Source organism: Dermacentor andersoni, chromosome 3 (assembly GCF_023375885.2).
Source record: "Dermacentor andersoni chromosome 3, qqDerAnde1_hic_scaffold, whole genome shotgun sequence".
In the NCBI taxonomy this organism is placed as follows: domain Eukaryota; kingdom Metazoa; phylum Arthropoda; class Arachnida; order Ixodida; family Ixodidae; genus Dermacentor; species Dermacentor andersoni.
In genome coordinates this window covers 12870683-12897806 of record NC_092816.1, presented here as the reverse complement: position 1 = coordinate 12897806, position 27124 = coordinate 12870683, and the positions used below count along the sequence as shown (strand labels likewise).

Here is a 27124-nt window from a genome sequence, read left to right as displayed (position 1 = left end):
GGTTCGTCCTTTGTGTGGGCTTCAATTTCCTTCGCTGTGAGCTCCGAGTTCTTAATAATGGTTACAATGAAAAAGTGTGTTCCAGTTGATAAATTTTGTTCCTGCGAAATTGGGCGGGAGGATAGAACTGAGATGCCATACGGAGCTTTTAGGTTCGGCTCCCTCTGGCGACAAGTCGTCTTCGATTTCCCCTTTCCTTATCAATCCCAAATTTCAATTAAAATCTTCCCCATGACTTTCTTTGGCTTCATTGTCTGTTCGCTTCAGATGGCGTCCGGAGAAATGCAGAACGTCACAACTAAGAAAGTCTTTTTGATTTTATTTGCATCCGCTCTCTTGTTGCACATTTGGCAGCGCAGAGCAGCGACGAAATCATCTCAGTGTGTGTCAAAAAATGAGAACGGGTTGCAACAGTAATGATGTGAAATGCTACAGTATAATACAAGAAAACTGGGTCGTACACAAAGGAACACGCTTTCGTATTCCGTGAAGCACACGTGAACATACTGTACACAAGAATGATATACGGAAAATGCACACAGAAGAGAATGAATAAAGAAAGCACCTAATTATGCACTTGCGATAACTACCGTTCACCACATTTCCATTTTTAGCTTGCAGTATAATGACCCTTGCAAGGAGGACACTCCTTGGAGAGCTGTAGCAATTTTATATGAGGAGTGTTGCGACCATGTGTTTAGTTTTTTCTTTTTTCGTTATATTCCTTGCACTATGAAATAACATACGACCGCACGGAGCACTAGCGCTCAGAAATACAAACAAACAATACACTTGTGCAGCCGACAACAGTTCTTGCTCGTCGTAATCTGGCTCGTTGACAAAATGAAAAGAAAGGTGCAGTGAGAGTTGTTCCTTTTCCAGATAGTGAGAGCCACGTCCTCTACAGAGGAGGATATGGGATGAAAAGAAGTGGTGTGCGAATAAATAAAGCAACATAAGCGGGTATTTTCGTACACGACGAATATCCCACTGACAAGATAGGTGGATTAAGTCTTAAGCGCTACGATACAAAACCCTCGCGTCCCGAACACCGCTCGGGCGTCAAACAAGCGCCGAGGCTCGAGACGGCCGCAGCAAGAGCTGCGCTATCCGGCTTGGCAGCCAGCTCTCGCCACCTGCCGTGGCAAGGAACTCGCGCTTTCTTTCTGGCCTGCGACGTACGCAGCTTGTTTGTCGCCGAAGCGTGATGTGATTAAAGTAAATAAATTACGCTTTCAAGGTAATATCGCCTCGACGTAGCCGAAGCCAACGCAAGACTGCAGTGGTTGGCACCAGGACAGGGCTAATCGGATGGCACCGGCGGTGGGGTGAGCATATATAAAAATTTACCGGCGAAACAGCAAATGCAAGTGTGATACAAAATGAATGAATTGAAAGTCATGTTCATTTTCGCAAAAACATCGCGTTACCCGCTGTGATTGCTCAGTGGCTATCGTGTTGGGCTGCTAAGCATGAGGTCGTGGGATCGAATCCCGGCCACGGCGGCCGCATTTCCATGGGGGCGAAATGCGAAAACACCCGTGTACTTAGATTTAGGTGCTCGTTAAAGAACCCCAGGTGGTCGAAATTTCCGGAGTCCTCCACTACGGCGGGCCTCATAATCAGAAAGTGGTTTTCGCACGTAAAATCCCATAATTTAAAATTAAAAACATCACGTAGGCGGCTTTTTATGAAGCCTCAACGTAGCGGGTCACCCCATGGAAAGAAGCTGAAAGTGTCGAGGAACAGAGGAGAGAAAGAAAGCAACGTAACGGTCCGACGCGACGCAGGGAGCTTTGCCGCGGAATTAACAGAAAAATGGCGGCAAAAGAAGGGCCATCGAGCAAACTGAGGAGAGTCCAGCACACACGGCCGCCACCCTGCCGCCAACACACGCGCATCGTCCTTCTCTGCTCCAATGCGTCACAGCTGGCCAAAACACGCCAGCCCGTTGCTTCGTCGTCCAACGCCTCCCGTGGTCTTTACTCCTCCCTGTAGTACATCCGGATGACCAAAGTGACGTGCATGTAAGCGGATTACATGCACGTGCTCCTACTTTTTTTTTTCTTTTTTTTTTTCACTCGCTATGCCCGGGTCCAATAGAGGGCATCACCAAATCGTGGAGGGGGTCACATCGGGGGTTCCACGGGGGGGTTCGCTGGCGTTCCGGGGGGCGCCACTTTGCACTTGTAGACCCAGCAGGAGATGGACACGTCGTCGCGGTCTGCCAAGCAGCGCATCCCGGTCGGACAGTAGCATCTACGCACGCGCAGGAAAGAACGAAAGCGTGAGAGAACACTCCGCGCTGCTGGAAAGGCGATGCCGCTCTCGAAGCACGGGCCCACCACAAAGTTAAAGCGTCGCTTTACTCGCGTTAGTGTAGATAAGGGAGTCCAAAACTTCAGGGAACCGCTTGCGAATATTTACTATGAAAATACATTCATTCGAAACGCTGATTTACAAAAGGCATCAGATGCTGCGCGCATAGCGACGCATTGCTTTCACACGCGCGCTCGCAATAATAAATGAAGACAATTGAAGTAACTTTGAATGCGAAGCGAAAATGCACATACTTTAATATATTGTAGCATTGCCATTTGTTGGGCGTGTTGGTAAATTGAAAGCATATTTAGCGCCAGCAAACAAGGACGTAAGGGAGACGACAACACAATGCGCGTTGTGTTGTCGTCTCCCTTACGTCCTTGTTTGCTGGCGCTAAATATGCTTTTAATATATTCCAGACGATTTTATGAACCATGACGCGTGCTTGTTGCTGATTTTGCGCATGTGGTATTTTTTGTTTTTCTTGTACGTGTTAACGTTTGCGTGTGCTAGAGCGTCCTTTCTATTTATTTATTTATTTATTTATTTATTTATTTATTTATTTATTTCACCCAACTTCTATGAAATGGAGGAGCCGCAGGGCGCACGTGCTTCCAACCTCTCCAGTTCACCACGCCATTTAACCCTGGCTACTTGACAGTGCAGAAAGAAAAGGTCAAACAGGAAAACAAATTATTCATTACGGTAATATGGTACTTGGTAGCGAACAATGTAGAGAAGCTTTATCTTTGTTTTTCGCTTTCAAAAACGGCCTTCATGCAGAACCCGGTACCCATTAATTTCACGAGAATGGCTGCCGTTGGCACGCCGTAAGCTAGTATGAACTTGCATATTTAGTATGAATTTTAGGAAATGAGAAATTATTGTTTTCCGCAGATTATTAGTTCGGGTTTATCAGTGTGTCTGGAAACCATAACAAAACGTCCAAACACGCATGCCCATCACACGCTGCGTGTAATTAACAGTGAGCATCAATTTAATTTTTATGCTAAAGCATCAATTTGCGACTCATCACAAAGTTATGCTAAATTAATTTTTCTCTGCCAGCTCTTTATGGTGAAACTAAGATATTCCGCTCCTTTTGTGTATAGCATCCCTTCAAGCGTGCGTTACACTTTAATCCGGTAGCAAAATAATCAGAGATCTTGTCAGCCAGACTAATACCCCTAGTATTTTCTTTTTCCTGTCGCAAAAGGATACTTGAACAAGTAAGCTGAGGCCAGCAGTTTCCCGTATATCTATCGAGTCATTCATTAGCTCTTTCTGTTCTTGGTATGCCCACGTGCCCATGGGCATTTCACATCTGCAACACTCACTGGTATTTACGGCATGCCATTCTGACCCACTCTCAGCATCTGTTCCGTGGAACTATTTCTTTTGTAAATAATACAATGTTCATTGTATTATCTGGTTTGTTGAATGAAACTTGCACGCTCAATCTGCGGGGACCCTTCAGAAGCAATCACTCTTCTTTCTTTTTTTCGGGATCTAAAATGAAACGCCCGACACTCACACTTGCAAGTAGTGGAGGAAGTTCCTCTCGACGGGGTGGTACATAAACCAGCCGCACGGTGAGGGTAGTCTACACTCCGTCATGTTGCCGTTGTTGTAGTAGTAGTTGTAGTTCAGCAAACTCGTCTGCACACACACAAACACACATATTCTTCCTTAATACTAACCAAGAGAATCCTCACGACGCATGTGTGCCCTTTTTATTACATCAGTTTTCTTCCATGAAAAATAGAAAGGAAAATAAACTTGAACAGATGTAGTCTAGAAATTATGTTGCGCGAGTGCGGGACCAAGATAATTGTCAATTGCCGAAATGTTGCAGACAATGAACACATAGTTTATAGAGGAGGGACCAGTTTTCATCGAACTTTTGTGAGACAAGGCTACAGTGTGAAATAACTTTTTTGTCTGGCAGGTCTCGTGTTTTTATCCTTTATAAATATCGCGTTGCTGTTTTGGTGAACAATATGATGCGTTACCGTAACTTAAAAAAGTTGCCGCGAGTCTGTCTCATTCCAAAGCCCAGGCTAGACCTCAAAACTGATGTTCTGTCAGAGAGTCTCAGTTATTAAGGATTTAGAGAATAACTAAAAGGGGACAATACCTTATTCAGTATATTCCCACAACATATGTAAATGATTGGTATATACCTGCTACTATTTGGGACAACATATGACGTCGAACTCACGCACAATGGAAATACAAAGCAACATATTTTAAATGTGGACATTTGATATCTACGTCGGCTGTATGTGTGTATTCTGTGTACAGAATACTCGGTGCATTCACGCCAAAACGAACACAAAGCTTTTTTCCGTAATATTGTTGTGAGCAACCTATCCTGCGGACGAAGATGTCGTTGTTGCATGACCAGTGGACGAGCTGTGCCCTGGCCCGCCATCTTTGTTGTTGTGGTGCTACTCGCTGTCACTGTGTAACTAAATATTGTATATAAACCCTTTTTGACACTTCCCCGTAACATCCTTGATGGAGGCGTGGAGTATATGCGAAGGACACCATGGAACTTCACAACGAACACGTTGTGGGCCATACGACCATGTCGACTGAGAGGCCCTTTGGCACAGTCTCGGCTACATCAACATCCGTTGTCCTGGCCCAACTCCGTGACCCTGGTATCTTTTCCGGTACTCGCACCATGGACGTTGAAGAGTGATCAACCGAATGCGAGCCGACACGGCAAGAACAACCCGTGGTACCCAACCACCACGCTGGCTAACGTCAATCTACTACCTCAAAGGAATGGTCCGTGTTTAGTTCCAAGCCCACCAGGAGGAAATGAATAGCTGGGCCACCTGCAAACAAAAACTGCAGGCATTCTTTGGGTAGCCAGTCGGTCGCCAGCGAGCAGCCAAGAAGGAACTTTCGCGCCGGGCCCAAAAATCAACTGAACCGTATGTCGTGTACATTTCAGGACGCCTTAGCTCTGTGTCGGTGGGTTGATGACAAAATGCCTGAGGCTGACAAAGTCAGCCACACACTTAAAGGTATCGCCGATGACGCCTTTGATTTACGGATGTATAAGGACTGCTCTACCGTCGACGACGTCATACAAGAGTGCCGACGCTTTGAAGAAGCGAAGAGCCGTCGTGTAACGCAACGATTCGTGCGGCGCCCTACGTGTGCAGACGTCTAACCACCTGGTACCGAAAGCTTGCTGCGTTTTCTGCAGTGTGAGATTAAGGCCACGTTACCCTCTGTTCCTCAGGCACGTTTTTTACGACGAGTCCAGCCCGGCAGTATCGTTGATCCAAGCCGTTGTACGCGAAGAGTTGCCAAACGCAGGCATTCATCACATCTGTGTTGTAGGTCACCCTGCGGTCAGCAATTTCTTTAGGTTTCCTAGCCCACAGTCGATCTATCCTGTATACCGCGATCCAAAGCAGTGGCGGACGCATGGCGAGATGCCAGTATGCTTCAACTGCAACGGGTTAGGCCATATTTTCTGGCATTGTCCCTATTGGCGGCCGTCGTCACCTCGTCCGGCATACTCTTACCGCCCTTAAGACGGTAAGAGTAGGTCGGTTCTCGTCGTTTAGTGCTCGCGATGAACCCCGCACCTTGATGTTCCTGCTGCGACTACACGCTACGACCGCTCGCCGTCCCCGCAAAGCCGGCGTTCTCTCAGCTGGCCCGTCGCCATACCCTCGTCGTCCATTTTCCGAAAACAAACCAGTGCTGCTCCCAGAGGTGATGCTGCGTTGGCCCACCGACCCGGAAATCTTCTGTTGATCCTACTCGACAGAACCTTTTGGACATAAAAGTGTACGGCGTGCCTGTTTCGACGCTCATGGACACTGGGGCGCAACTATCTTTCAGGAGCGCTCGCCTTCCTCGTCGTCTCCGCGAGGCTCTTACGCCCTCCTCCACGTCGTCTGTCGTTCGCGTTGCCGACGGTGGTACACTTTGCGTCGTTGGCATGTGCATTGCGCGTGTGAGCTTCGCTGGCCACCAGACCTCGCTTCTATTCGCCGTCCTACTCCAGTGTTCCCCTTGACGTCATCCTCGGCCATGACTTCCGGAGCACCCATACTGCCCTCACTGACTGCTCATCTGGCGTTCTACAGTTGGAACTCCCCTCTGCACCGAATCTACACACCGAGTCGCCACCGAGTTTATGTGCCGTCGAGTTTGTTCTTCTGCGATCAGCTACCCCGACGTATGTCACGTTCAGCTCAGAGTCCCCTGCTTGTGACGGTGACTATGTGATCTCCCTTTCTATAGACGCTCTTTTGACGTGGTGTGTTGCACTCCCTCACTATGTTGCGACTATTGCGAAGAACTGAGAAGTTAACTTTGGATGCATCCCCAATTTCTTCCCGAAGGCTCGCAATGTGGGCTCGCAATGGGCTCGTTGGGCAGCATATCACTTTTAGACGCGCACGACCTTCTGGTCCTGACTATTGATGCTCCACAATCGTCACCTGGAAGCCGGAACTCGAGCACTACGCTTGACGACCATCGTTACGGCGTGATACCACTCCCCTTCTCAGTCTGAAGATTTTCGCCGCTTGTTATCACCTTACCGCGGTGCTTTAAAGCGAAACTTTATATGGGTAGGCGAAACGAAAATGCGTCTGTCTGCGCCTGTGTAACGAAAAATATCATCATCAGCAGTTGCTCGAACGTGTACGTATTCTTCCACAGCTAGCTCGTTGGCGCCCCTCGGCGCAACCGCGCGAACGCGCTCGTGCCTCTGCTACCGCGTTAGTCGTCTTCCACAGCTGGCTCCGTTGCCGCTCATCATTGCGGTATAGAATTTCACTTCTCTTCTGCCGTCGTAATGGGGAGGTCGTGTTTACGGGGGTATGAGCCATTGCTAAAGGGAGTGTAAGGGTTGTAGGTCGTAAGGAGGAACTTGGGACGAACTAGGCGTACAGGGTTTATTTACAGATATTTTACATTAGAACAAGGGATACATTCGACAGTTTAGCGTGGCTCCCAAATGGAGCACGCAAGACTAAGCATACAGCATGCGAGCACGAAGCTCCAAACACACTGCTTCTTCAAGCACGAGCACGATCACAGAGCACACTGACGAGCACACTCTAGCAGCCGAAAATCAGCTGCTTATAAACACTTCGTTCTCCCTAGATCCCTGGGTGAGGGAAACGGCACTTCACCGCCAATTCGTAGTGTCCAACGTCATCGAAGTTGACCCGCCTTTTTGGAAGAGTAGGGCTCACACACACACGTTAGCACTTTGGATTCCCAGAACCCGAGTTGAGCACGTCCTCGTAGCCAGCTGGTCAGGTCTGACCCCAGCCGGCGCCTCTAAATTCCAGAGCTGCCTTTCTCCTGTAGTCGCCACGAGTGTCAGCAGACTGCGACGAATCCTGGGGCCCGAGGAAAACGTACCGCAAAGCACCCTTTTGTTAGGGGAGCGCTTCTTGCTGCAGAGAGACCATGAAGACCCGGCAAATCAACCACGGGGCGCCAAACGTGGCCAGCCCTGCTGCCGTCGCCGATTCTCCCAACGAGGCGCATGGTGGATTAACGCTGCCGTAGTCTCCATTTCCCCGAAGGAAGTTCATGGTCGGTTAGCGCTGTCGTCCTCGCCGGTTCTCTGAAGGGCGCCACCACCGCGGGTCGATCGAAGCACGTGCAGCGGGCTGAAATAGCTTCGCAGAGCAGTACCCCTGCAGGCCGATCGTAACAGGGGTATTAGCCGTTCATTGTCTCACGGGACGGACATATCTAATTTTGAAGCAATGTGATTTTTAAGAATAGTAAGCCTCAATGGCGGGCGGATGGTGCTAACCACGCCGCCGAGCAAACTCGAGACATCGGACGCAAGCGACAACGGCGGACTGCGGGCACACAGTCACTGACGTCGTTCTCTCCGTCGCAGCCGAACGTGTGCCTAATCTCATTAGGAAACACACAAAGCCGTCACCAATAACTAAGAAAGACTTTAATTAACCATCGGGATTAAACCAGTGATAAACACCGGGGCCGCAAGTTTCAACTTCACTGGTTAATTATCTGCACCGAGTGCTTAGGCGGTATTCGGAGGAAACAAAATATGTAAGTAGACTTCTCCTGGAAACATGACGTGCAGTGGGCGACAGTGTCAATAATATGCGTTGTGGGTGAGCTTTCCTTTTATTGCTTGATATGGCAGGTTTAGATTCAATTCTGCGAACGGGCTCTTCGTACACGAATGTGCATTTAGTCGCATCCCACTATCTATCCTCATCTTAAACCCCTCTTCGCCTTTATTTTGAGCGCAGGAACAAGCTCAAGCCGGCCTTTCGGTCTTTTCTCAAATAAATTATCTTCTCTCTTTCTTTCCTTGTGTTGCATGCTTTCGCTTCCCGCTTGACGACGCTTCTTTTTTAATGATCTTTGCCGCTTACCGAGCCGGTACGCGTTCATTTACTACAATACTGTCACGTTGTAGTGAGCCTCAAGAACATAGTAGCGAAATTATGAATGACGAAGCCAACTTTTATTGGGCGAACTTCTGCCCACAAATGCAAGCGAAATCAAATCACAATGCCATTGGCGAACACAGTCGGCGATCGTCGCAAATCTGATCTGCGGGTCAAGAGCGTTGGCTTTTATGCATGAGAATAGCTGTCAGTCCGGCGCGTTGGGCTCGTTCATGACGTAAGAGTGCTGCATAAACGGAGTCTTAGGAAGAACACGGGACAAAGTGCTACTAACAACTGGAAAGTTTATTTAGGAAAGGAGTTCTTATACAGATTCAATGTACGTCACCACGAAGCCACTATCGTCGAAAACGATAGTGGCTTCGTGGATGAGCCATCGTAGGTTCCAGACTAATCGCTGGTGCCCGCGTGTCCTCCAGAAAGTACTACACAATCCGCGTCGCGCATACCATCAATTACATTGGGTTCGGTGACTACAGACAACGGATAGAACCATCAATAACATTGGAGAAACTTCCGATGCAGGCGCGTCCTGCGCTGAGCGATTTGTTAGCCGTTGAAAAGCGGTCACCGGAGAAAGATATACACGTGTCAATACCATAGTATCCCTATGTATCGCCTATTTCTTACAGATATCCACTACCCTTTCTTTACAAACCAGGTATACGTGCGGACGATACCTCTACGTGGATGGTTTCTGAGATAGTCATCTCATAAAGCATCTACGTAGAACCATTTCTGAGGTGGATGGTCATCGCTAAGAATACCTCGTTTTAACGCGGATCGGTGTCACTAGCGGCGGACACCAGAGTGGCAGCCAATGAGAAAATATCCTTACATAAAGGAATATAATAAGAAATCATGCTAGTAGTCAGAGACACCGAACTTCCTTCGAGAAAATACGTCCACTGAGTGTGTGGGCAAAGTCTAGGGATGCGGTGCGTTTGCCTTCCTTCACTGCTTTCATGGTCATGCCCCTGAGAAGGCGGCTCTCTTGTTACACTTGCTCCTGCTTTGTGGTACACTTGCACATCAATTATATGTAGCGCAAAACCGACTCTTGTTTTCACTTTGGTTTTAGTACAAGAATATTTTGCGGTCTTTAACACCAGCAACATTACTACTCGCGTTTGGTGCTTCGCCTATCACCAAACTGAGTAACAGTCCCAATTATGAGCCTGTAAATTGAGTGGAACACGCAGTTCGTCACAAAAGTGTATTACCTTATACAGAGCGATCTTTAGTGTAAGACCTTCTTACGAACATGCTCTTTTCGAAATCACAACCCTTCCCAAATCCTTGTCTTTTGGTTAAGTTCTTTGGCCGTGAGCAAAATCAAAGTGTCTTCTCTGTGTCAAAGCTCTGTGTGTCTCTTTTTTCCTGCTACCCTGGCTTCATGTTCTTCTACCTTGCGCCAGAAAGAATATGTATCGTAAGTCGAAGTATTAAAAGCCTGCTGCAGAAATTATGGCGACGTTATAATACATCGTTGGGTTACGAGCGCGTTCTTACGAAAATAAAAATAGTTATGGGTGCACGTTCTCGTTTCTTTCCCCGCTCGTTCTGTTCATGCGCATGAGTTCCAAAAGCTTTTATCGTTCTTCATAGAATACACGTGGAATCACGCACAAGACATAACAAAAAAGAAAGTTGGAAGGCGATCCAATCTCTAGTCAACATCGATAAAAGGCAATTTTCTCCTGAACGAGTTGGCGGTGGCAATGTGGCGGAATGATTGCGCACGGAACTCTATAGCGTTACCCCTCGCGGGAGGAGAGTAGAAAGAGCGTCGGGCTGCTTAATTTTTAGCTGCTGTATCTTCGGTATCCGTCCACATTTTTAGAGCGCATTATATTCGGGATCGGCCCAGGGAAGAGGTTAAAAACGGACATACCCAGTACGGAAAAGTGGCAGTAACTCGTCAAGGAAGACATCGTCCTCATTAGCAGATCTATGCAAATTCTTAACAGAGATATGTCAACAATAGTGCCAGCTGCTGCAGTGGCCCCCGACCGCTCTAGTGAGGGTGACTGAAACTTTGTTAATTAGTCATCGAAACTGCACTCTCACCATACATATGTCATGCGGAGCTCACGAGTATCTACGCGTGCTCTGCCCACAATTTGAGAAATTTCAACCCGCTACCTCTGTTCGCCTGTTTCCATGCGGTTTCTTTGGAGATCGCCCCCGCACACACCGGAAACCGGACGAAGGAGCAAACCGTCGATGAACTCGTAACAGCTGGCACCATTTAGAAACAATGAGAAAGAAGGAAAGAAAGATAGATAGATAGCCCGATGCCTCGTAGAGTGAGAAGAGCGCGCTCTGAATAAAATAAAGCGCACTGTCGACATCGTGCGAGCCACATGCACCGCGCCTCGCGACGCCGGTGTTGGAGGCGTGCACGTGCACGAACACGTGAGCGCCGTCGAGTTTACCGCTAGCCGCTGCCGTTTCGGGGTGACGAGGTTTCGGGTCAGCGATCTGACGCGCACGCCACCGCGTGAGAAGCACTGCCGGTTATCGAGAGCGACATGGCGATAAGAAAGCGGGCCGCGCGCGACCCCATCGCGTCTTCTGTGCTCCACTCATTGGGTGTCAAGCACGCTATACGCAAAAAAAAAAAAAAGAAGGACGTCAGATAGGCGCATATCAAAGGCGCTACTCCGCCAATTTAGTAACGTTGCGCCAAGCAGCATTGGACCTGGAAAAGAACAAGCACTTCTTCGAAGCGCTCAGTCCTCCGTTTTTGCCGCATCACAGCTCCTGCAGGCGTCGAGTCCTCCTTGAGCGAGACAGTGGCTACATAGTCTTTCGTATCGCACGTTCTTCTGCTACATCCGGTGCTGTGAAGAAACAACACTTTCCCAAGTACACCACAACACAGGCATCGTGCCCATCCTTGTATCCCAGACATTCACTTTACTCCGTCGGCAACACTAACACTGGACTTTCTGTCTTTTTCATTTTTCCTCCCCTTTCCCCAGTGCAGGGTAGCCGACTAGACTTAATCCTAGTTAACCTCCCTGCCTTTCAATTGTCCTTCTCTCTCTAAATCTCACTCCTATGTGTACAGACACGTATCTACCACCACTGCTACTGTTTACGGCGCCCGCTGACAAAACGCACACACCGTTTCCTTCTCTTGCTGCCGTGATTTTACACGTGTAGGCGACCATCTCACGATGCGGAAACACGCCGTGGAGCTGCAGAAGCTGAACCCCTACGAAAGATGCATTACGACAAGGAACGAACCGCGGCGCATGCTGCAGCGTTGCCGCTTGTTCAGAGCTGGCTTTGTGATTGGCGTTATGCATGTCGCCCGTGGGTGGGACCGAGAAACGGCTGATTTTGTAAAATCGCGTGTTTTGCTTTACGACGATCGACATTATGCGGTCCAATAACGTAGCTTTTAAGGGCTTGCTTGACTGCACGTTTAGCGTTGTACTATATAGTTGTGGTTCATGGTCGTCCAAGAACGCACTGCCGTTTGATGTACGTGCTACGTACATACGTCGTTTATTCCTCAAGTTACAGTTATACGAGCCAGATCGCTTCCTTTAACGTGTTAGGATCTCCTCGGAGTGGCCGTTATTACACGATGCCTGCGCGCCAGCTCCTTCGGGTCGTCCTACCTCCGTCCGCTCTCCGAGCTTCGCCCCGCCCCTCTTCCCCCAAGACGTAACCCGCCGGCGAGCCCAAGCCAAATCGGGAGAAGCGTCTCGGAGTACGGGGAAGCCGCGGCGGAGGGAAGCTTGCACCCTTCTTAAGGCACAGCGTCTGGAGAGTCTAAATTTAGTATAAAGAAAGAGGATAAAGAAAAGCGAGACAAAACAAAAAAATACCAGTGAGCACAAATGTCTCCATATTACCACATAAGAGTGTGAGAGAATGTCAGTTAAGAAGCAGGCTCACGTGAAAAAATATTTCCACGCGGCGTTGTTTTACTTTTCTCTCACGATCACTTTATCACTCTCGTTGCTGTTATCAGGTTATCACTTTCACACATGTCGTACTTTCTGTATCCGAAACATCGCGAACGTTGTCGCAAATTCGATGGTCAGAAGGCATTTTAATGAGTTTCCGCGTGTGACGTGAACAGTGTTGTCCATTCTCTAATCTACGTGAGCACATAGCCATTGACCTGGAGTGCATGTTGATGCACATATATTAACCGGGGCAACTTGAGCCGTGAGACTATATTCTATGACCGCTGACTGTGGTATGCGCTATCTTTAACCGACCTTTATATGTTCATTCGCTTGGCGAGGGCAGTTTTTCCCTGTAATGCTGTTTGATTTATCATTCATTCATTCTATTTTTGTTTTATATGGCTCAACCTCAATACAGTTGCGTACCGCGGTGAAACATACACACTGTACTGCGGTGAAGGGAAACTATAATTTGCGCAAGTATGGAGTGTAAACAACGTGTCATTATTTAGTGAACTTTGGTGGTGGACTTCTTTATAACCTCAGGTGATCTCCTCAAGCCTCCGTTAGTCGGTATTATTTATATTTTCGCATGATAAATTATCACACTGAAATGTACAGCTGCATTGCGGTAAATCTTACTCAAGAACATCCGTCATCATGGCATGTCTATGAGACATTTGCCTTTTTAATATACTTCAGTGCCACTCCGGGATAATATTAAAGGGACACTAAACTGAAAAATGATTTCTTCTGCCTCTGTAAATTACCGTTCTACAACACCAAAAACGCCACTCTTACAACGATAAAACGTTTGGTAAGCCAGAAAAAGCGCAAGAACGAAATACGGGTGGCGACGCCTACTTAAGGGGGCTGTGACGTCTTGGATTTTGATGGCATCTTCTAGGGCCTACTAATTATATATAGCAGTAAAGATTGACTGCACTGTGTTCTAAAGGAACCAAATAGAAAACATGGAAAGTTTCGGGAACCTTTATTCAGCCAACGCAGCCCAAATGCAAAAACATACTTTGGAATCCATGACGTGACGCTGGCTTACCGGGGCTGGGGTTTCGGCGCGAAATTCAAATACTGATACTTGTACCTTCATTTTCTCGTCTGATAATCACACCATTTTTTTGAGATGACTGCCTGCAGGGTTCTCAAACAATGCTTCATTAGTCTAAACTGATTTATTGTTTCGCTTTAGTGTCCCTTTAAAGCTACAATGAATAACTTCTGTCACCGATAACAAGAACTAGAAATGATGTACTATAGAAGCCGTCGCAAACGAAGATAACGTACGAATGAGATGCAGAGCACCAGCTTCCTCACTCTCTCAGTTAAACAAAGCTTGGCACCGCGGTTGCTCCAAAACTTGTGCTTTGTATCTGCTGAAGGCCCCTCTCAAGCCGTCCTCGTGGTTGTTCTTTTATACGTGTCAGAACATCAGCAGGTGGACAACAGCGCCGGCGACACGTGACTGTTGCGCCTGCTCGTAGGGAAATCAATCATTGAGTTTTCTGACAGAGGTACTACCGCGGTCTGCTTAGAGCAAAATTTTCGCTCCCTGCTAACAACGTTGCCTCGACTCCGATTTTGTTTTGACGCGCTGTATCCACTCCTGCGAAACACGGCTCTGTCAGGTGCGAAAGAGGTAACTGTGTATGCCTCCTCGTGACTTGGATGTCGCAAAAGCAACACCCCCTTGTTATTCACCCAGCTCGCTTGCTCACCCTCTTTTTTCTCTTTATTTGTTTTCTTTTTTGGGCCTCGTGACTGGTTTGCGTCACACTACTGACTCTTCGTTACGCAACCCAAAGTCATACTCGCTGGTCGCGGAGTAAGAATGTGGCCAACTCCCAAGGCCAGTTTCCGGAATGATGAAACAGCATGACACACCACACGAATACAAGCACGCTAAACTGTATATGTAGGTTCTGATCCTGACTTACTGACTATGCGCAGGATTACAGACAATTCAGTGACAGCGAAGTGGACACCTGTGCTATTTATTCACTAAGACCACGCAGCACTTTCCCCTGAAGTCGCTTTGTTTAGGCAGCAACAACAAAATGGAAGCATTCCGGTCCCCCGAAATCGGCGATCGTATATTTGTTTTGCAGCGCTCTAGTCTGGTTACGGTCAGCGGAAGAATCGGCATATTTACAGACCTTGGTGTGGCGTGTGCCGCGGTTTAGGGCGTTCCGCAATCGGCACGACAAAAGAGCCGCGACATCATCGTCATTCTGTCACGGGAGCAACGCACACCGTTTCTTGGCGAGGTCCGGATTGTGCGATTCTGCGCGGGTTGCGCAAACGGAAGTCGCCCGCTGTGTGTATTTCGGCGCCGGCGGCCGTCTCTCCGTGTCCGCGACCTCCCGCGTGTCTGCCATCGTTGCTTTCTTTCTCGGCGCATTCCAAGCTCCCTCCTCAACGCCCCCAGAGATAAGGAGCCGCGACTGTCTGTCACTCTTCGCGAGCCCTCCGCCGCTCTCCTCCTGACGGCGGGCCCCCTTCGTGCACGCATCCGTTGCCTCTTCTACCGGAGCCGCCGCGAAGACCGCAGAAAGGAGCGGCGTGCCTGTCCGCTACCGTCGGAAATGAGAGCGGCTTCAGGCGTCGAGATCTGCGCCGTGTCCACTTCCACGCCGCCCATTCCTTCGCCACTGCGGTGAAACGAAACCAGCGAAACAAGGCGTTGCCGAGTCATAGCGATGCCAGGGAATGCCTAATTATTTTATACCGCTGCTCACGAACGCTTCTGAAGTGCCCGCGTTATGTCACATAAACAAAGAGGGAGAAAAAAATTTACTGTGGCATAGAACGAATATCGACCGTACCAAACTATGCGTCACTCGTCTCGGGTTAATTTTGGCCAACTGGGGTTCCTTAACCTGCACCGAAAACTCCGCACGCGAACGTTTTCGCATTCCGTAACCGTTGGAATATTCACAGCGGATGCACTCCGTACTCGTGTGCGCTTGTGTGTTTCCTTTGACACACACTATACTTCTTTGACAGCTAGCGTCACGCAGTGCGTGAGCTTTTTGGGGCAGGCAGCAGACTAATAAACGCTAATACGCTACCTGAATGCACCAAACCTGCCGGAGTCGAGACCCTGGCTACGAAATGAACGCAAGCTCGACCAGCTGTGCCTACGCATACTTTCTGAAGGGAGCAAGGAACGTGGTTGTTGTAAAATACATGCCAAGCCGTACACAAATTGTCCTACCAGAGTCGTCTATGAGTTTCCGTTGTCTTGCGGTAAGGCATATCTCGGCCAAACTGGGAGTTGCGCAAATGAGCGTGCGCGGGAGCTGTCACTGAGAGGTAAGGACGGAGCGCAGTGGCTCGCACTGCAATTCACATCCGGGTGAGCCACGACTGGACAAGATACGGATCCTCTTAAAAAGTAGGCACACCGCGGCACGTGAATTGTTAGAGGCTGTTCATATTAAAGAGCCAAATTCATCTTGCATTAGCGACACATCTGTTTCACTTTTACATGCAGACAGAATTTTTTTTTTTTTTTTTTTATAGCTGGCTGTGATTAGGGTGTTGCGCGATTGAAGCTGTTCTGTATGTTACGCATTCGGTAGCGTGTATATATTGGATGGTATACAGTATAGAATAAGCAGTGAAGTCGAGGTTTTGACGGAAGCCCGTCTGGTTGGGAGGCATCATGAAGAAGGGTAAAAAGAAGGACACCGACCACTGAATGAATACAAGAAAAGACGTTTAGGCTCCCCTGACGGGAGCCTTGTTCACAATCTGTTCACAATCACAAACGCATTTTCTTGTATTCATTCAGTGGTCGGTGTCCTTCTTTTTACCCTTCTTCAGAATAAACAGTCAAATAAAAAGTTGGCGCTCCCCTTGTTCCCTCCCGTACTTTATACTGTATTTAGTAGTGTACTATAATGTATATAGTCGTGTAGGCGAAAAAATAAAAGGAAAGAGAGCCACCGCGTCTGCGGCTTGTATCGGCCACGCAAAGGGGATCGATACGCGATTGCAAGTCACCTGCCGGAAGGGTACCCGTATGCCAAGAATATGCTCTTTCTTTTGTTGGCAAGATGCTGAGGCGGTGCTGACACATATGCAACGCTATTTAGAAATTCCTATATTTTCCAGAATTTTTCGTTTTTGTTCCAATATTTGAGTTTTTATTCTGCTCATTCAGACATCGTCCTGTTTGTCCGACATAAGCACGGTCACATAATAGGGAAATTACGAACGATAAACGACCGCTTGTTGACACTGAGCGTATTTTGTCTCGTGGTTCTTTTTGCAGAGTTTCTCGTCAGTGCTCACGCGTCTGCATGTGGTTCATGCCTTGTTTGGAGCTTGAAAGAGTCTTCAAGCCCTGTCTGGGAGCAATATTCTCACAAATGTAGTTCACGCCGTGAACATGTGTAAGCGCGGGAGGGAGCTTTCTCATCTCGTCTGCTTTTGACGAATTCCCAGCGGGGAATGCATTTCGCGCTTTTGAAGTTGCGCTCACGTTTCTCGGGAGTGTCTCGCATCGCTCAGTTTAGGCGCTTGCCTTTCAAGGCTGTCGAGCAGATGACGGTAGCACTGTCTTCGTATGGTTAATATCAAAATCTTAAGAGCGACAGCCCCCTCTGCGTTGTTTTCAGTGCCTGGACGCGTACGAAAGCAGATCTATCTTCGAATGAGACTTGAATCTCAAGCAAGCGTCCCCGAAATGCAACACTAAATACAGGAACATTCGGCCTCGCTCAGTGCAGCACCCTAGCTAGCTGCTTATTCCAGAGGCACTACGTGCCAACCCCATTTTCGTGAGGTCAGCGTTTCAAGAAAAAGCAACAACAAAGCAAAAACGGGGAATCCTGGAAGCCATTGAGATTTCTAAAAAGAGTAGCAGATGTGTCAGCGCTGCCTCAGCACCTTTGACAACTAAAGAAAGAGCAAAGCTTTCCCGCGTGACTCGCCTATCAGGCTCACTTGCGTGATTGATGTCAGCCTCAGACGCTGCTTAGTTTTTGCGCGTGCACCGTAGACGCATGCAAGAAAATAAAGTTTATAGTTTCGCGACGTCCCTATCTGTCTCCCTTTGTCCCTCGTTTCGGTTTAGCTGTTCAAACTCGTCTTAGCATTAGAAGACCCTTGCCCGGATTCCTTGCCGCCCTGCCCCTTCATTCACGAAGTGCCCACTGACCAAACAGTTGACCAAACTTGCCCTCCCGACGGACGGAAGCACGTCGCCGTTCTCCGCGTTCAATGCTAGCGGCCGATTGAGCTTCCCTGAGCTTTGCGGGCTTGCGCGGAAACGGCATGTTTTCCAAGTCGTGTTTACCGACCTTCGTCGTCCGGCGCTGTCGCAACACTTTCTCCGCGCACTCGATACAGCGAAGAGAGAGAGAGTCCGATAAGCGCCTCGCAGGCGGCGGCGACGCCGAGATTCGAGTCGCCGCTTGATCTCTCGACGGATACACCGCGTCTTGGCTTCGCGGCGAGCATCTGCAGAAGAAGTGTTCGCCGTTGGCTACTGATGTCTCTCGCCCGCGTGCTCTTTACTTTTCCTACGTCGTGTCATTTAACTTCTTGCCAAAGGCAGCAAGCGAATGGCTAGGGTTGCTAACCTCTATTCTCTTAATTGTGTGCCCATTCGATACTAGGTCAATGTTTTTGCAGTTTCTTGCATCTCGCATTATCGGTGGTGCGTCAATTCATAAGCTTTTCAGAAACATGCGATATTGTATAGGCTGAGTTTCAATTTCTCCCAAATTCAGTTTCCGCACCCTCCTCATTTTCTCTCCCTCGATTATACCTTGCAGAGATTAGCGCTGATATTTTGTTAGCCTGTGGTGAGTAAAAAGAAATCATAAACATGAAAACGTATTAGAATCGGTGGTAAACAGAGACCGGAGTTTGGACCCGATACTGCGGGAAGGCTGCTCAATGGCTGGCTCACGGCCGCGGCCAGCACGCCGCCTGTCCGGGCCCGGTTGAAGCGGCGCTGCGTCTTTCCGTGAACTATGACGCGGGGCAGCTTGTGTTTGAATTTCTCTCTTCGAGAAATACTAGGCGAATTTGCTCTGGTGGCGTAAAAACGAGAGAGAGAGAGAGAGAGAGAGAGAGAGAGAGAGAGACGTTTATTAATAAAAGAACAAGTTAAAATGAAAGTGGCAAGTTCAATGTAGCCGAGCTCATCAAGACATTTTGAGATTATTCCGACCACTTTTTCACTTGTAAGAACAGTTGGTCAAAGTGAGTTCCCTCACGCCACCCACGTAGCGGATGCTGTGAGCTTAAACACCAGATGAAATCCACAGAACCCCGTTAGAGTATTTCAAACCCAGTGTCATTGGAGCAAGGCTCTAAACATCGCCTTTTTCTTTTCTTTTTCTTTGTTCTTTTTCTTTCTCATTTTTTTTTTTTTTTTTCACAGCTAGAACTCCGTCTTTAGAAAGAAATCGTAGCCAGTCATTTAGTTTTTTAGGGGAATGGCTGCTTCGTGAACACTTGAAAATAAAAATAAAAATATACGGAAAATCGGTCATTGTAGTTACTTCCTAATGCTCGCAACATTCACTATCTTGATGTAACTGCATTTGACAGCGCCAGCGAGTTGGTAACATTATTAACTAATCAAGGAAGGAAGGAAAAAGTGGAGAAGGAAAGGCAGGGAGGTTAACCAGTTTAGCTCAACCGGTTTGCTACCCTACACATGGGAGCGGGATGGGGGGAGGGGGATCAAGGTGCTATCTGTTGCTAAGAGCCTCGACCATTAATTCGATACGCAGTTAGTACCACGGACAAAATGTTTCGGGAATATAACGCGCTTATAGGACCCACTATGACGTATACCTTAGCGTGTCCGATGAATGCCTTAGAGGCTCGACGTCTATTCTTTTTAGAAAAATGACTAGAGAAACACTAAAAATCCTTCAAACGGCCTTTATGTAAGAGACACTGAGCCGTACACAAGCTTAGTGGTTTGAACGGTTCCAAGAGAGGAATGAGCGTTAAAGACCACGCTAAGTTCAACCGACCTTCAAGCAGTCGTACCTATATGAGATTGTCAAAAATGCTCGACAGAAAAACCAACGAGGGTCGTCGGTACACAAATGACAAGATTTCAGAAGGTGCTGGCATGATGTGCAGCTATTATAAGTGGAATTGAAATACGGGAATTAGCACAAGACGGGGTTGCGGCGACTTTTGTTATCCACTTGTTATGGCCACATCTCTCTCTCTCTCTCTCTTTCTCTCTCTTTCTGTCACACACACACACTTTTTTTTTTCTTGTTGTACCAGGAATTCTAAATTCAAATCGAAAGTGACCCAGATCTTTCAAAAATGATCACGCGTGACGAAGGCTGGCGCTGTGGGTGTGACCCGAAATCAGCACGTTCTAAGCAAGTTGAAGTATCCTTCTTAACCAAGGCGTGCGCTCCCTTCAAGTGGGCGTTTCTTTTTTTTAAGGCAAAAGTTTTTATGTGCTTATACCCCCGATGGTATACGTAAAACGCGGCGTGCGGTAGAGAAATTCATGTGAGCTCGCCTCGCGCGGTCATGCGCTCGTGCCACTGCCCTCGCGTTTGTCGTCGTCTTCTTTCACAGCCGACTCCGATACCGCTCAGCATGTCAAAAAGAAAGGCAAAGTTAATTAAGATAGGTTTAATTCAGACACTCAAATCCACGACCATCGGTGGGAGAAAAAAAGCAATAAGAAGTAACAACACACTCGAATGAGAATGTCAAGTAACTTAATGAATGTCTCTTGAGCATGCAGGCTTTCGCCTTCAGCCTCTTTGGCGTACGCTAAAGCGACTCAATTTTTTTTCTTCTTCGGTGTTGTGCAGCGAGAATCTGTTCTTTCTGAACCGACTGACAACCAGCAACTTGCGTGCGATTATGGAATGCCGGGAGGGGGGAGATAGGTTTCTCTACCCCGACACAGCTCGCACCGTTTTGGCTGTCACGTGGTGTGTTTAGCCTCTCGGGGATGAGCTGGCGTTTCACGCGCACGCTGTTAATCAGGCCGAGCTCCGAGGTACTCTTTCTTTATAGAAGAAATTTCAATAAAGAAAGATTTCCCACGGCGCACGAGGAAGAAAACTTCGCAGGGGCTACTCAACAGCATTAAGCTTGAGAACAGTGGAAGGTTGGACAAGTGTGCTGACTCAGTCGGAGATTACTTTGAAGAGGACTGAGTGGTTTTTGTCCTTAATGAAAATAATTCTTCTTATTTAAGACAGCCCCCTTCCCCCCTCCTCTCCATGTATGCACCCACTCCTCTATAACTCTCAGCGTTGGACGCTGATGGTATTGAAAGAAAATTAATAATTATTAAAGCGAAATCCTAACATGCACTATGAAGCGAAAGATCCGCCATCCCTTGTTATCATCCGATGGTGCCAACCAAGTGATGACGTCAGGTTCCCGGCGCTGGACCTGCTGCGGCTTGCACTGCGAAATCCCACGGTGAACAGCCACGACGTAGGACGGTTGCCGTGGCCCCCCTCCCCCCCAAAAAAAATCTGATCTCGCCCACTGCAAAAATTGGATTAAGGCGGATTAAATTGGATTCAAGTAGAATAAAGTGGATTAGAGTGGGTTAAGGTGGATTAAAGTGGGTTAATGTTGGTAACAAATTAAAGCAAGGTGAATTAAGGTAGAGCTTTAATGTAAGGTGATAACTTAGAGAAGTCATTATGCTTTCGCATTCAAGTCACATAAGGATACTTAATTACTGTCAACTTTTATGAGATCTCCTTGGCGTTGTAAAATGTGTGTTTGCGTAAGCCTTGTCTACATGAACTCGACGCCAGCAGGTCGAGTCAGATGTCAGGTCGAAAGAGCCACCACAGTGCTTAGACAGGCGGACCCAACCCGTCCCCATGGTTTCTTGGGGCTGAGCCGCTACTGTCTGCAGCAACTCGACTACCGGGTTTAAGCCGCAGAAGCCGACTTGACTCAACTCCAGGTTCCCGTGAACATAGCCTCAAGTGCCTTCGAGTTGGTGAAATGCCAGAGTTGCTCACCCCCGTGCATGCCGACTACAGGACATCCTCGTCTATGGCGCCTTCCCTCGGCCCTCTCTCTCAATTCATCTTTTCCCCATCATTCATCTTTATTGATTTATTGGGTACAGGGGTAGCTTCTGCAGTCACATGTGCTTGCATGGGCCATCGCCTTTCGGCAGTACTGCACACCTTCTGTACTGCTTAAATTTACCTTTTGAAGTGCAAATGAAATATCGAGTACCAAATATCAAGTCTGGGTTCCGTCGGCCACAGCACGCATGGCGCCCGCCTACAAAGCTCAGTTTATAGCGATCGCTTGCAGGCGCTTTTGTTAGAAGTGTCCGTTCCACTAAGTTGAGAGAGCAGGCAGGCAGCGACGCAGTGCTAGCTTCAACGAATAGTTTAAACTCGAGCCGCAGCAAATGCTTACTTTATTGATGCAAAAGCGTCAAATGGCCCATTGAGCGAAAAAGCCGGCGTCTGTAGCAGTGAAACGGCATCCAAATTCCCATTGGCTCCGACGCCATGTCACGAGCGCTCCTCGACGGAGCATAGAGTGCGAAACGGAACACATGCTGCCGCACTGGCGCGCATTTGTTGAGTGAGGGGAGAGGGCATCGCCGCGTCGTGCCTCTCTCTCACCCCCACTGGACTAGTTGCTGAGCGCGCCCTGCCGGCCTTGGTTGCCGCCGCTGCTGCTTCCTCGACCTCTCGTCGCGCAGGACGTCGGCGGCATTGGCACCGCAGGCTGCTGCTACTCGCTGGCTCTGGCAGCACGTACCGCTATGGAGTCTGAAGGATCCAAAACGTCAGCGGCCGCAACCTCGGCAGTAGCGAAACGTGGCCGTCCATACCAGTACGCCGCAGACGAATTAAGGGAGCGGAAGAACGCACCAGAACGAGCGAAGAGGCAGCGGCGATGCCGTCTACCCTCCTCACGCAACACCTGGCGCGCTAATGCGGCAGCACGTGTTCCGTTTCCCGCGTTCTGCTCCTTTGAGGCTCGCCTGTGCTGGCCGAGTGCGTCAAGCGCCGCATTCAACCATAGCAGAACGTGCGCACGCGCACTGCTCCTGAGTTCAATGCGCTTAAAGTACTCGACCATGTATACGGTGCGAACGTAGAAACTGCAAAAAAAAATAATAATAAAAATAACCCGTACCAATCTCATCGTAAAACTCTATAATATACCCCGCACCAAAACTCGAAAACATTACTCGAAGCCCAAAAGCCGAAGGACCAGTCAGCGGCGTTCAATTGGACATCAATTCTTTCGCATTCACAACCCATAGAAGTGCTTAGGCGTCTTCGGATTTAAAATTTTTTTTTAATATTCGAAGGCACACGAGGCTAACGACACTAGTCGCCTGACGAGGTCCCTGCCTCCTACACTGCCACTAGATAGCCGTCTAATAAAAAATAACACGTGCGATAGAACCAAAACGTGTTGAGAGAACATTTTCCCCGAATTTCGGCCTTGATAACGCCGCGGGATCTTCCCGGAGTTTGTGTCTTTCGCCCGAAACTGCAATCGGAGATCGCTCAAGTGCACTCGCAACATCAACGCGACGCTCGTCTCTACAGGCAGCCGTGTTGAATCGCGGCGGCTCACTTTGGGAGCTCGAAGGAGGACGTGGGTGACGTCATTTCTGCGTCACCGTGGCTCGTCTCATGGTCCTCGCCTGCTATGCACTGGGGGCTCGACCGCACGAGTTATCACCACAGCTGTACAGCGAGGAGCGAAGGGGTGAGCGGGGATTACCCGATGTGCCACCACTGCGTCGCTTTCCGCGCTTCCTTTTTCTTTTTTTTTGCTCCGCGCACTCCATGCTCTCGTGGCCTCGTCGAGTACGAAAATGACGATAGTGATGATGACTGATGGTGTTGCGCGACCCTGCAGGGGAGGGGAGGGGGGGAGCAGACCGCGCCGTGGTGGCGCCGATAAGATAGGGCCGCCGACTGTGCGCGACACGAGAGCCGGCGGCGGAGGCGTTCGGTTTCCCAGCGGCGTCAGCGTTTTGTCCTCCCTCGCCGCGTCGTTCCACGGACGACAGGCGCGGAGGTTAACGCCCTCGCCAAAAGTCCCGAGCGCGGCGACCAGCACGACCGGGGACGACCACACGTATTCCGCTGGCATCGTGGGAGCCGGCGAGGTGTCCGTCGCCTCGGATGCTGATCGGACGCCTGCGCTCGGTTGCCGAATCGTGCGATGCTTCAGCAGGCAGGACAAGGCTGCCAACGACGGCTGTCGTCACGGGCGCGGAAGCCTGGCTAGGGTCGGTGTCCCGTTTCCCGCGGGATCAGCTGATCGCGATACGGTCCCGTGTTTTGCATGCGGCCGCTGACAGCGCTAGGCTGTCGAACCTGCCGCTTGATTTGCTTGTGTGCGCGAGGTTCTAGAAGTGACCGTATCGGTTGACTGCTCCACCGCGGCCCCATTGCTCATGGTCGTTACTCCACTTGTATGACGACAGCAAGCGAAGGCGGTAGTCCTCTCAGGCATTGTTATTTTAGCAAGCCTGCCGCAAGTTATAACTTCTTTAGTAATGCTTGGTAGCGCGGATGCAGCACGGCACCTCTGTCTAAAAGCGAGAATTTTCAAGAGCGGCGAATCTACCATAATGACGCCGCACAATGTCAACTCGATCGTAGGATAGAAACCCATGTGGAGACATGCATGCTTGGAACGAAGAATTTAACCAACGCACATTGAACGAAGGGCTTGTTTTCGCTCGAAATCGTGTCAATCGGTTGAATTTTGATTACATAATAATTGCGTACTTACACTTGCTACATAATTATACCAGAATTATATGGAAAACTTTCATCATCATCATCATCATCAGCCTGGTTACGCCCACTGCAGGGCAAAAGCCTCTCCCATACTTCTCCAACAACCCCGGTCATGTACTAATTGTGCCCATGTCGTCCCTGCAAACTTCTTAATCTCATCCGCCCACCTAACTTTCTGCCGCCCCCTGCTACGCTTCCCTTGCCTTGGAATCCAGTCCGTAACCCTTAATGACCATCGGTTATCTTCCCTCCTCATTACATGTCCTGCCCATGCCCATTTCTTTTTCTTGATTTCAACTAAGATGTCATTAACTCGCGTTTGTTCCCTCACCCAATCTGCTCTTTTCTTATCCCTCAACGTTACACCCATCATTCTTCTTTCCATAGCTCGTTCCATGAAAACTTTCATGACGGCGGGCAACTTCGAGTGCAGTCTTATAGCCGACAGACCTAGGAATTAGATGAAGATGCATGCATGTGAGCAGGCAAAGCTTCTGGCGAAGTGGACAGGGTTGCATGGCCGTTTTACGGTGCGGCATGGCGACGTAAGTGAGAGTCCCAACCCCCCTCGACATCATCGCTTTCATCGATAAGGAGTGTCAACAAAAGGAAGTCCGGCCCATTCAACGGCAGATTACGGAAGCGTGAGGCGCCTTGCTCGGGGTGAGTCACGCCCCGAGGCACAGCGGCAGGACGTCACCGTGCTAGCGCTTACTCCGCTGGCCGAAAAGGTCGTGCGTGCGATAACGTTGATACAGATAGGAGGAACTTCAGCCTCCCGCGGTCTCGAGAGAATCGCACCGTCCGCGCAGTTGCAAGGCCGCTGAGCCTGCGATACGCGTTGGAACGGAACGTTGCAGTCGCTTGCGTCAACCGGAACCGGAAGTCGGGGAGTTCCGCACGTGGTCGGATGAAGACGCCGAAAAACGGGACACAGTCCGTTCCACTGTTTGGCTGATCACGCGAATTCCCCTTTTTATTCAATTTCTTCTTCTTTTTACACAAATTTCTTTCTCTCTCCACTCGGAATCGCAACTGCTCTCGCTCTGCAGTGGATTTTTTTTCCCCCACCGATACGAACCTGGTTTTCGATTGGTGATTTCTGACCATGCAGTTATATTGCAGTTCATTGCAGTTATATGCAGTTCATTCAGTGACAGATTACTCTACGGGGCTCCATTGTGAAAGGCCGGGTTGTGCTTTGTGCTGAGGGAATGCAGAGCCCCTTGCAAGCGCATGACGTTTGGTTTGTGCACATGCGCCGGCGCGGTCATGAGGACGTGTGTTTGTGTTACGGTTACAAAAAAGAAAAGAAAGGTGCACATTCCGCCGACCAAAGCCCTTAATTCAATGTTGACGAGTGCATATGAAAGCGGCGAAAATATTAGCACTTAATGTGTCGTATTTAATCACGACATCATTCAGAATGAGAATGTGAGCAATGTTTGCTCACATTAAGATGGCCCAAATTGGCGTTACAGTCTAGTGTAAGATATTGCATTAACTGCGCTACCGGCTACTAGCAGTCATAAACCCTTGCACCCTCACTCATATTCAGAATCCCAATAAGAACCGCTTTTATTATGCATAGCAAACGTTACACGTAAATTATATATACAGGAGGAGGTCCCATAGTCAAAGACTGAAGGCGATGGCATGTAATTTAATTATTTATTTAGTGCAGCGTCTGCTGTCAAAATAACAAGTAATAAGAACGTGCCAATGCTACTTGCGAAAAGCGCGAAGGTTGTGTTCAAACATGTTAATAGTGCAGGGTTCCTTAAGGTTCGGCGGTAATGAATTCTAAATGTAAGTAGCAGAAATCCTTGCGAAAAAACTTGCCATATATAGTTACACTTGGGCTTAGGAAGCAAGTTATTATTATTGGAAGCAAACGTCGCGGATCTACAATGGTAAAACTGGTTTCTCTGTTCGTTAAGATGAAGCTTTCATTGAAGAATATGTTCATCAGAATACAAAATGAGTACTCAACACAGTCAAGGACAATAATTAGACGTTTGCCACGAGACAACCCCACCCATTCATCAGCGCCTATACCGAAGTCAACGCAGCGTTGACACCGAGGGTTGACGGTTCCACAGAAGACTCCTCTACCTGCACCCGACATTCTTAACCAATGATGAAAAGGGCCAACGTCGAACGCTACAGTGGGAATAACGGCGCCGACTTCGGATTTCCAGGTTGCTACGTGCTTGCTAAATATGCGGGGACGAAGGTGCAACATCGCAGGCGGAGTTTGGTGGAATGGTGCGATATCGTGGACGGGGTATTGCGACCCATTCGACGGTTTTCATTGGCCGTGATACAGCCATCAGATTCTCTAGTCTAGCCACCTAGGGAAGACGAAGGTGTAAAAAGCGGGCACCTTTGGTGCAGTGAGCGGTGCTGATGTGTCCCGATGTGAGCTCAGGCGTTCACTATGCTCCTACGTGGAGTGGGCTTCCGTATCTGGAGCCAGTGTAAATAATGTAAATTCAACGCTTTTTGTTTCATTCCTACTACCGGACGTACTATTCAATGGGCTTGGTGGATTCCTGGTCCAAACGCCATCTCGAGCCGCGATAACCTTAATGACAAACGCACCTTTTTTTTTGTTAATGCGGAAACGTGT

General features: G+C 48.7%; 1 protein-coding gene across 2 annotated transcripts in view; it reads right to left on the bottom strand.

The window, feature by feature from the left end:
- Nucleotides 1-299: 299 nt before the first annotated feature.
- Nucleotides 300-27124, bottom strand: part of LOC126520945 (uncharacterized) — a 39026-nt gene continuing 12201 nt past the window's right edge. For both annotated transcript variants that reach the window (XM_050169778.3, XM_050169779.3), the window contains 2 exons: nt 3857-3981; nt 300-2259 (listed from right to left, as the gene is read on the bottom strand). In XM_050169778.3, coding sequence (XP_050025735.1) covers nt 2130-2259; nt 3857-3981 — 255 coding nt within the window. In that variant the 3' untranslated portion in view covers nt 300-2129. The remainder of the gene's footprint in view (nt 2260-3856; nt 3982-27124) is intronic.